Raw genomic sequence first — 11,685 nt, forward strand, 5'->3', positions numbered from 1 at the left:
TCTACCCAATAAATATAGTAAAAAAAAAATTAAAAGAAAGACATACTACTCGCAAAGCTTTTCCTCTGCAGGTGAGGACTGGGGGCTTGAACCTTGGTCCTTATACATTGTCATACGTGTTCAAACCAAAATGTAATTTTGGTTTATGCTAATAGAAAGTCAGCTTTATTAGCATATTGTATGATCTCCTGGAGTAGAAGTGAAAATAATACTTAAAATGTTTAGTTTTGTACTTGGAATTTGAAATGTATTTGCTTATTTTTATACATAGGTTGTTGGCGAAGGTAATTTGGATGCTAAGATTTCTAGCCTGAAAAGTGAGATCCTGCAACTTGAAGAAGAAATCTCTCACATCAAAGACCAAAGCTTGCCTGCTCTGGTCAAAGAGAATGCCCAGTTACTTTTGAGTATGCCAGTCGTAAAGGGAGATTTTGACCTGCAGATTGCTAAACAAGATTATTATACAGAGAGACAAGAGTTGGTTTTAAATCAGCTGATAAAGCAAAAGGCATCCTTTGAACTTCTGCAGTTAGCATTTGAAGTTGAATTGAGAAAACACTGGGACGTTTACCGTCAGCTTGAAAGTTTGGCTCAAGGACTTAGTCGAAGTAATAGCGTACTCCACCAGCGATTAGAAATGCTAAAAGGCCCATCAGCACCCGAGCAGATAAACTCGAGAAATACCATTGACACCAAGGACTACTCTACCCTTAGGTATGTTTCACTGAGAATTATTTTTCATTTTTATAAAATGGTTTGATCTAAAATTGTGGAAGTTTAAGATATTCTTTGCACTTCATTTAGGACCTTCCCACTCTGTCTTACCTATGCTTATTTTTAAATTTTCTGGCCCCTTTTATATTTCCATTTCCATTCAAGTTCTGGAAGAAGCTACTTTAGAGCTGAGATGGATCAGTTGGAAAAATGAACATAGACAACATTAAGCGTCATTACATAGATGTCTTACCTCAGCTCTGACAGGAAGTTGTTCAATGGCAAGGGTGTACAGTGGGTCTTGGTAGTCTGAGAAGTGACTGATTTTGGGTGTGGTGGCCCAAAAGAGAGGAGACTCACTTTCTGTGTGGGTCATCTCTTTCTGGGTCCTGGTGGAATTGAGGTTCAGAGCCCTTTTGTCATCTTACCCTGACATTTACCTCTCTGGGAGTATGGACCAAAATTCTTTTTGTGGGCGGGAGTTCTAGTTTCTGTAATTGCTTCTCCAGTGGACATGGGTGTTGGCAAGTGGATCCATCCCACCCCCCCAGACTGTTTCTATCTTTCCCTGGTGGGAATTGGAGAATTCTTGAACAGCCAAGAGTTTCAGAAATCTCAATAGATCCTATTGCTCATCTTTCTCTGGCACTAGAGCAAAGTCACCTGGTCCTTTTGTTTCCTGATTAATGACATGAGGGTAAGGCTACCTCATTGCCAATTTCTTTATTAATGTTTTCCCCTGAAATAGCTACATTCCAAGGGACATGATTGACAGCCCTTAACATGAGCCTGTTGCAAATTAAGACAAATAAAACAATCCTAATATATATATATGTGTGTGTGTGTGTGTGTGTGTGTGTGTGTATGTATTTGCCACTAAGACTTCCCTGGGACTTTATGTCTGCATGACTCCATTACTCCAGGCACACTTTTATTATCTAAACTTTTTTTTTTTAAATGATTATTTTCTTTTTAAAATTTTTTTTTTATATTTATTTTATTTATTTATTCCCTTTTGTTGCCCTTGTTATTTTATTGTTGTAGTTATTATTGTTGTTGTCGTTGTTGGATAGGACAGAGAGAAATGGAGAGAGGGAGGGGAAGACAGAGAGGAGGAGAGAAAGATAGACACCTGCAGACCTGCTTCACTGCCTGTGAAGCGACTCCCCTGCAGGTGGGGAACCGGGGTTCGAACCGGAATCCTTATGCCGGTCCTTTTGCTTTGTGCCACCTGCGCTTAGCCCGCTGCACTACAGCCCGACTCCCTTATCTAAACTTTTTTCTGGATGAAGAAAAACAGAAGGAGAGATAGCACAGCCCTGCCTCTCCACTGCAAGTGATGTGAAGCTTCCCCTTGGTGCTGCCCTTATTATTGTTGTTGTTACTGTATAGTACAGAGAGAAATTGAGGGGGGGAGACAGAGAGGGAGAGAAAGATAGACACCTGCAGACCTGCCTGCTTCACCGCCTGTGAAGGAACCCCCTAGCAGGTGGGGAGCCAGGGCCTCGAACCAGGATTCTTCCGCTAATCCTTGAGTTTAGTGCTATGTGCGCTTAATCCGCTACACTACTGCTCAACTCCCCGCTTATTAATGTTTTTCTGCCATTGATATTTGAAGTGGTCATTTGGCTTCATAAGTGGCCACCTAAAAAGATTAGTTTTCAGGCCAGGTGGTGGTGCACCTGGGTAAGTGCTCATATAACAGTGCTCGAGGACCCAGGTACAAACCTCTGGTCCCCATCTGCAGAGGGAAGGCTTCCCAAGTGGTGAAGCAGGTGTCTCTGTCTCGTTCCCTCTCTATGTCCCTTCCCCTATCACCTCCTGGGCTGCTGTGCTGCATTATATTTCAAGTGTGTGTGTAGGGAGGTGGGGAGAGTGAGTGAGCTCTGCTCCACTACGAAGTGGTAATGGCTCTGTCACAGGGTGCTAGGGATCAAACCAGGGTCCTCGCTCATGAAGAGCAGGTACTTTACTACAGGGTCAACTCCTTGGCCCCTAAGCCATCTCTTTCTGATGCGGTAGTCGTTAAAAAAAATGTATAGATTTTTATCCTGAGATACTATTTGAAAGGGAGTATTTCCAGTTGCCTAGTCTAACAGTAGACAAGTTGTTAGCTGTCATAGGATGTCCCATCACAGGCATACCTCATTGATATTGCAGGTTCAGTTCTAGGCTATTGTCATAAAGCGAATACTAACATAAAGCAAGTAACGTGAATGTTTTGACTTCACAGTGCATGTAGAAGTTGTGGAAGTGTGTAATGCAATACAGGAAATGCATATACCTTAACGAAATGGGACAGAAACATGAACTGAGCAATGTGCTGACCCACCTGGCCAAGCCAGGATTGCCACAGACTTCCACTAGCAGTGTTTAAAGCCTCTGTAGTCTGTTTGAAACTCTGAAAACTGTACTAACTTGAGAATTTTCCCTTTAATTTTTATTTTTACATTTTAGACTCTATCAACTCTTAGAAGGAGAGAATAAGAAAAAAGAATTATTTGTAACCCATGAGAACCTCAAGAAATCAGCTGAGAAATTAAAACAGGATGTTTCTTTAGTACAAAGCCAGTTGGCGCTATCTGCTCAAGAGCATTCTTTCTTTCTGTCCAAACTGAATAACGATGTGGACATGCTTTGTGATGCTTTATATCAAGGCGGCAATCAGCTTTTGCTTAATGATCAGGTGGGTGCTGGCTATTGTTATTTAGAATACTCTAAAAACAACAACAGGGCTGTTGGAATAACTCACTTGGACATTGTGCCGCTTTGCCTTGTGCAAGACCTAGGCTTGAGCCTGGCCCCTAAAAGCATTGAAGGAGACTTCAGTGCTATCATCTTTCTGTCTGCCTCTCTGCCTACTCTGGCTAAAAATAATAATAAAATAATATTGGCTGTTAGAGATATTTACAGAAATGTTAACATGAGGAAAATATTACCCCAAGTCCCTGTCTTGAGATAAAACTGCTTTTTATCTCCTAGTTTTTGTTCACATATTTTTTCATCTAGTTCTAATAATTGATGTGGAAGTTTAGAAGTGGGCCAGGTGGTGGCACACCTGGTTGAGCACACATGTTACAGTACATAAGGACCCGGGTTCGAGCCCCTGGTCCTCACCTGCAGGGGGAAAGCTTTGAAAGTCTTGAAGCAGGCCTATAGATGCCTCTCTGTCTCATTTCCTATATATCTCCCCCTTCCTTCTCGATTTCTGTCTCTATCCAATAAATAAATAAAGATAATTTAAAAATTTAAAAAGATAAGATCCCATTGGACTTTTCTCACCTTAGAGGATCACCCTTATGCATTTCAGATCTTGTAAACATCTAGTGATAGCTTCTTCTTGCTGGCATTCAGATTTCCTGTGCTGTTTTTCATTTGATTAGCATTTGCGCACTACATGCGTTACATGTTCACTCGTGTTTTAAAATTCTTCTTAGAAGTTTGGACTGGACATTTTTAAAAAGACTGGAAAGGGAGAGAGAACCAGAGCATCATTTTGGCATATGTGTTGCTGGGAATCAAGCTCAGGACCTCATACTTGAGGGTCCAACATTTAACCCACTGTGCCACCTTCCAGACGTCTGACACAAACCTTTTCATTCACAGAAGCACAGTAGAATAGTAACTACCAGGGACTGGGAAGTAGAAATGGAGATAAAACTTGCCAGTTATGCAAGATGAGTAGATTAGACATGTGCTATATATCTTGTGTCTTTGATTAACAAGTGTATCATGCATGTGCTTAAAAAAGATCTTAGGAGGGCACAGCCTGGGAGATAGCACATTGGATGAAGTGTTGGACTCCTAAGCATGAGGTCCTGAACTTGATCCCTGCCATTGCACGTGCGTGAGTGAGGTTGTGATATTCTGTCTGTGTCCAATAAAACAAAGACCAAAAAAGAACCTTTAAAAAAACTTGAAAGGTTTCAAGCTAAGTATCTTAACACAGTAAAATAATTTGTAAATGTTGGTAGTATTTCTTATAAGCATCTAGTCAATAATAAATAAATTTTCTCAATTATAAAACGTATTATTTTTGATGTGTTAAAGTGTGAAAGGTTGCATCCTTAAGTCATTAAAATATGGTAGTTTCACTGTAAGCTCATTTGTCTGTCATTATCTAATGTTTGTCTCTAGCTCAGTGAGTTATAAAATTCAATCCATGCCAGTTTTGTTTTACTTTTAAATATTTTGTTTATTTACTTTTTAAATGAGTGAGAGCTACAGAGAGAGGAGGCAGAGAGACCAGAGCACTGCTTAGTTCTGACTGATGGTGGTGCTGAGGATTGAATCTGGAACCTATGCAATGAAACTCCTTTTGCACTACACTGTCTCCTCAACCATCCACACCAATTTTAATTTGCATTTTTACTGTTAATGAAGTTGAATGTTTTTCAGTTGTTATTTAGCAACTGTTAGGCTCTTTAGTACTTAGTTGAAAACAAAGGTGAGATTGTTCTCATTGTATGTAAGGTTTTCTTCAAAGGGAGATACTTTATATAGATGTTACTTGATTTTTTTTTCTTTTAATGTGGTTTAAGAAATTTTCCCCTGTAAACTGATATTTGTAATGGGTGGTAAGCAATCTAAGATTGGACATCAGAATCACCAGGGAGCCTATTGAAATGTAGGTTTTTTGGATCCTTTTACAGAAATTGAGTAATTTTGTATGGATTAAGGCTCAGGCATTATAACAAGTATCCCAGGTGACTGGCATGCCCTAATGTTATAGGCTGAGATTGTTAAAACTGCAGAGTTTCTGGGGGTCGGGTGGTGGCGCAGTGGGTTAAGTGCATGTGGCGCAAAGCGCAAGGACTGGCGTAAGAATCCCCGGCTCCCCACCTACAGGGGAGTCGCTTCACAGGCAGTGAAGCAGGTCTGCAGGTGTCTGTCTGTCTCTCCCCCTCTCTGTCTTCCCCTCCTCTCTCCATTTCTCTCTGTCCTATCCAACAACAAACAACATCAACAATGGCAATAATAATAACCACAACGAGGCTACAACAACAGGGGCAACAAGAGGGGGAAAAATGGCCTCTAGGAGCAGTGGATTCATGGTGCAGGCACCGAGCCCAGCAATAACCCTGGAGGGGGAAAAAAAAAACAAACACTGCAGAGTTTCTGAGAACTTCATTGATAATATTGACTGAATGTTTATCAGTAGACACTTGATTAAAAGCCGTTGGTGGGTGATGGCACACCTGGGTAAGCACACATATCACCATGAGCAAGGACCTGAGCTTGAACTCCTGCTTCCCATGTGCAGGGGGGAAGAAGCTTCTTCGTGAGTGGTGAAGCAAATACTCAGGTGTCTCTCTGTCCCACTTCCTCTCTATCACTCACCCCCCCCCCCTTAATTTCACTCTGTCTTATCAAAGAAAAAAAGAAAAAAAATGGCTGCCAGGAGTGGTGGATTTGCTGTGCAGGCACCGAGCCTCAGTGATAACAGTGGTGGAGAAAAACAAAAACATGGGACTTTGTTGATACACTGCTTTTAATGTTACCAAGTGAGGGATTTGGATTTCTCCCTCCCTCTCTTTCTTTCTTTCTTTCTTTCTTTCTTTCTTTCTTTCTTTCTTTCTTTCTTTCTTTCTTTCTTCTTTCTTTCTTTCTTTCCCCTCCAGGTTATTGCTGGGGCTCAGTACCTGCACCACAAATGCACTGTTCCTGGAGGCTATTTTTTTCCCTTAAGTTACCCTTGTTTTTTATTGTTGTTGTGGAATTGAATTTATTAATGTGAAGGATTCAGCATGGCAGACTCGTAGAAGAAATACATATTAAGCCAGGGTTATTGATTGGCATGTGTATATATATTTAACAATGGGAATTAAAATAAATGGAGAGCAAGCGCACTATCCAGGTGAGCTGGCTCTGGTGTTCATGTCTGAGTCCACGCTGCCTTATATAGTACCTGACAGATGTATTAGCATGTGAATATGCAGAATGGCTCACATACCAGGAAGAGTTTGCTTTGAGTCATTTAAAATGGCCAGCTGGGTATCATTGCCATTGATTCGATAGATAGTTTATACTATGCCACTAGGTGCTTCTTAGTCATTGCTGGGGCTTCACTGCTCTGGGCCTGCATATGTACAGGGCTTCCTCCAGTGCAGTAGGGACCGGGCCTGAACTTGGGTCTTGCACATGGTGAAGCAGCCGACTCACTAGGGATTTTTCATTGAGGTTGTTTATTGTTAAAATTGTAAGACTAATGATTAAATTGTTGAGATCCTTTCCCTGTAAGTGACTTTTAGACTGTGTAGTCAGCATTAAGACAGTGCTTGCACAAATGGAACTTTCCTTTTTCTTTCAGGAGTTAGTGGAGCAGTTTCATCAAGTTGAATCTCAGTTGAATAAGCTAAATCATCTTTTCACTGATATTCTTGCTGATGTAAAGACAAAAAGAAAAATTTTGACATCTAACAAACTCCATCACATGGAAAGAAACTTATATGTATACTTCTTAAAAGATGAAGACTACCTGAAAGAGATGGTGGAGGACTTAGAAAACCAATCAAAGATTAAGGCCATTGATCTTGAAGATTGAAAATTACTAACAGCTGGTGTTTTTGCTATATTATTACCTGGAACAGAGAATTAACTACAATTTTCCTTTTCTCCAGCAATGTAGAAAAATATGTCAGCTGTTTTTTTGGCCCATGCTAGCAAATTCTGTTTAAATTCATACCCGATACTGTGTGTGTGGCCAGCAGCTGCATAGTTGTTCTGTTCCTCCCCTACTTTTCCCTCTGCCCTGGGATCCAGTACCACTGGACAGTGGGAGGGAAATGTCAGGCTTTGTGTCTGTCAGGAGTATCCAAGTCACTTAAAGTAGGTTACTACAAATAAATTTTGAATGGTACTTGCATGTACTGCTTGCTTCAAAGTTGGTTAGATAGAAAACAAGTTATTTTGCCTGTTTTCCATTATATTCCAGTTGAGCCTTTGTTTTGTTTTTCTTTTTCTTCCTTCCTTCCTCCCTCCCTTCCTTCCTTCCTTCCTTCCTTCCTTCCTGAAATATTTTAATGAGAGAGCTGTATAGAGAAAGATACCAGAGCCCTGCTCTGCTTTGCTCTGGCTGATGGTGATGCTGGGGATTGAACCTGGGACTTCAGAGCCTAAGGCTTGAGAGTCTTATGGCATAACCATTCTGTTGTCTCCCCAGTTGTCTTGTTTTCTTCTTGCTATCCTATGTGTATAGATAATTGATACCTATTCCTTTGGTTATAGAATAATTTTTAAGAACATCTCAGTTATAATTTTTCAAATAACTTGTTTCTTATTTTGAGATCCTAAAATTAATGTATGTGTATTATGTTTACTTATGTTTAGGATTTTATGAAAATGGAAAATTATGAGACATTTGTAGACTTTGGTCTCAGTAAGAGTCCGCTCTCCAGTGTGGCACAGAAGATTATGTCTGCTATACACTCAGGTAACTTAGTGGAGTTTAAGAATGAGTAAATAAAAAGTAATTTTTAGGAGCCTTTCTAACTATTGCTAAGGATATTAATTATTCCTAGGGCTGGAAAATGAAGCACATCAGAATTATTCCATTGACTTTCTGAGTTTGAACTCCTGCTCCTCACCTATAGGGGGGAAGCTTCATGAGCAGTGAAGCAAGTAATGTAGATGTCTCTCTTGTTTTTCTCCTCTCGATTTCTCTCAGTCCTATCAAGTAAAGAAAGAAAGAAAAGAAGAAAGAAAAGTCCATTGGAGTTGTAGATTTATCCACTGAGTCCCAGTGATAACCCTGGAGACATGGTTGAAAACGAAGGATACATTGATACTTTGTCAGATCACTTTCTTTGCTTGGGTTTGGTACAAGAGTTCATGGGGGGCTAGGCAGTGGTGCACCTGGTTGAGCACACATGTTACAATGCACAAGGACCCAGGTTCAAGCCCCTGGTGTCCACCTGCAGGGAGAAAACTTTAAAAGTAGTGAAGCAGGACTGCAGGTGTCTCTCCTCCCTGTCTATTTCCCATGCCTCTCAATTTTAAAAATAAAATAAATTATATTTATAGAGAGAAGGCAAGGGTTCACGTGACCCCAGCAGGTGGGCTCAGGAACTCCTGCTCTAACAGGCACCGGATCCTGGACTGCCCCATCCTTATTCATTACAAATAAAATGTTGTAAATCAGTGTTTCATTTCAGAAAAGCCATCTCAAGAAATATTCAAATGAATTTAGGAATTAATGGAATGTGTCTCTACAAACAGTAAGTAAACCAAGCAGGATTACTGTGAACATGTCACTTTGGTGTCTTAATTTTCTGGCTTGCACACTGCAAAGATTGGACTGTGTTTTCCTACAAGATTTTTTAAACCCTTTGCTGTGAGATGAACAAAAGATATAAAAAAAAAAGAAAGTGATATTTTAATAAACAAAGAGTATTGCTACCAAATTACCACATATCAATACTTCCAAACTCAGAACCCTCCTTTACTCAAAGAGAAACCATCATCCTAATGTTTAATGGCAGCTGCTTCCCAGAGATGAGTCTTTTCCATTGTATGGGGGCTTATGTATTTTTTATAGAGACAGGAAGATAGAGAGGATGGGCTCAAGGATACCTTATTTCCCAGCTGGACTCCTTTCTCTTCCCATCTGCTGGAAACTGAAATGACTCCTTGTTAGTCCTGCAAACAGCAGTTCTTGGAGAACCCAGGTGTTGGATAATTGTGAAAGCATGGTAAGAGCATAGGGGAACTTCCATCATAAAGATGGAGGTCTGAAAAGACACCCCACCTGTCAGCCTCTCCCTTTCAGGGGTCGAGCATGGAGGGAAAAGCTTTCCTGACTCAGTTTCCTCTTGAGCTTGAGAGTCCAAAGCTTTATCACTGCGCCACCTCCCGCACCACTGCAATTTTTAATCTCACTGATTATAACTATTTTTCTAGAAACTAGCAGAGAGACACACACCACAGCCCAAAGCTTCCTTCAGTATGGTGGAGGCCAGGCTCGAACATGGGTTGTGCACATGACAAAGCAGTGCACCAGTGAACTATTTTGCCAGCTCCTGGTTATACCTTTAGACCAGATTCAGAATTACCTTCATTTAACTTAAAATTTCATGGTCATTTATTACTCAGTAGTGGTAATGAGGTTTTTGAACACTGAAGTACCTGTAGGTATTGAGATTCTCATTTTCTAATGGACCTTTGTGAGTTCATTGCTCTGGGCCAGCTTTTCATCCAGATTGGCCAGGAGGGAGAGAGAGCCTCAGTGCGACCATGGCCCTCCTGGTGTGGAGTGGGGCCTCTGACCTGGGCTGAGTTAGCAAGGCAGTTGTTTGCTGCACGGATGATTGTCACTTGATGTTACTTAGAGGTAAATGTGGTTTCTAGTAAAGCCGAGAGATTTTTTTTTCTTATTAACATTTTTTTATAGGTAGAGTGAGGACTGGGAAGGAAGGGGGGTAGAGACCCTTCACAGCACTGCTTTACTGCTAGTGAAGCTTCCCCTGCAGGGAGCACCAGGGCACTCAGTCCTTGCACTCCACTGGGCGCACCACCTCCTGGGCCCTTCGTTAATGTTCAACATCATGCACGTTTAGAAGCCCAGAGGATACATGCTTTTCAGAACCTACTTTACGGCTATGAAAGGCATCTGTTCTCACCATCTTGCAGTCTTGGCTATATGAGGAACAGATAACATACAACTAAGTGATGAAGTAGATCTATTGACTGAATTCTAACCACCAGTATATAGACATTTTATATTCTCTTTATTGCCATTGAATAAAATCTTCAGTCCAGTCATAACCTTGCCATGTGCTGGGTGTCAGTGTCCACTGACCTAGCAGGCCTTTATTCATTCTCTCAGATCAGTCACCTCTTTGTTGCTGTTCACTTGACACAGACTGTTGGCCACCAGAATGAGCTCGGGTCCCATGCTTGTTCTTTGCAAGGTTTATCTGCAGAAACCTCTGTGTAGTCACACACTGAGCGTCCATCCTACAGTCTCGTAGTTGAGGCTTTCTCAGTGGTTGGGCCCTTGGTCCCTACTGCTCCCTGCATTAACAACTTAGTGTGTTTGTCCACTTGATTCCTTGGGGCTGTTACTGTGCTGGGCCGTTGTAGGATACCAACATTTACGACATGAGGTCGAGCTCCCACTGACTGGAAAACCAGCGTACTGAATTACCCCAAGGGTAGTTTCTTTTGGGTATGCTACTTCCTTCAGGTGCTTTCTAGACAAGAGATTATAACTTGAGATATTTGATCCCTAGGCTCATGATACACGCAGAAGAACTAATCTTGATCTTTGCCTGCATACACAGATGATATAACTTTGATCTTTTGTTAAAGAAAAGCCTAAATCAAAAACATAATTTCAAATGTATGTCAACATATACTCCGCCGTGATTATAAAAAGCTGATTTACATGTTTAATAAATGGATCATTCCCTGAATGGTTCCAAAGGATCTCTGGTGGTAGGTTTTTTCCAGTCCATCTCTTGCAGCAAGAACATTTAGCTGACCGCAGCAGGCCATCCAGACCACCCACTTGACTGCATCCTTGGAATTGGCTGAGGTCTTCATTGGCTCTTACTCTTGCTCCCCAAAAGCTTTGCAGTAAACTTCTTGCCCAAGGATCAGCCTGGCTCTCAGAACCCATTTGATACAGTTGGTGCCATGGTGTTCTGGGAAGACAGTGTGTGGAAATGCCAGCCCTGGTGAGTTTGTCTCAAGATGGCCACTTTGCAGTTGAGATGCTCACTCCAGTGGGAAGCAGCTGCCTGTGCTATTGGTCAACATTGCATATTTGAGGAGTATAAGGTGACGAAAGACGGCCAGCAAGAAAGCTCACCTGGACAGTGCCTGCCCTGCCCCCACCACCCTGGAGAAGCTTTGGTGCAGCAGTCTTTCTCTCCTGCTGTGTCTGCCTGAAAAAGCCAGCCTAGTGTTGTGAAGAATGACAAAACAGTGGTCTGGGAGGTAGTGCAGTGGAAAAAGCCTTCCATTCTCAAG

General features: G+C 41.4%; 1 protein-coding gene across 1 annotated transcript in view; it reads left to right on the forward strand.

Moving 5' to 3' along the window:
- HAUS3 (HAUS augmin like complex subunit 3) overlaps positions 1-11,141 on the forward strand; it is a 15,609-nt gene extending 4,468 nt beyond the window's left edge. The window contains exons 3-5 of the mRNA XM_007537640.3: positions 272-714; positions 3,172-3,400; positions 7,025-11,141. Of these exons, the coding sequence (XP_007537702.1) occupies positions 272-714; positions 3,172-3,400; positions 7,025-7,258 (906 nt within the window). The 3' untranslated portion in view covers positions 7,259-11,141. The remainder of the gene's footprint in view (positions 1-271; positions 715-3,171; positions 3,401-7,024) is intronic.
- Positions 11,142-11,685: the final 544 nt, after the last annotated feature.

Source organism: Erinaceus europaeus, chromosome 3, assembly GCF_950295315.1.
Source record: "Erinaceus europaeus chromosome 3, mEriEur2.1, whole genome shotgun sequence".
NCBI classification, from domain to species: domain Eukaryota; kingdom Metazoa; phylum Chordata; class Mammalia; order Eulipotyphla; family Erinaceidae; genus Erinaceus; species Erinaceus europaeus.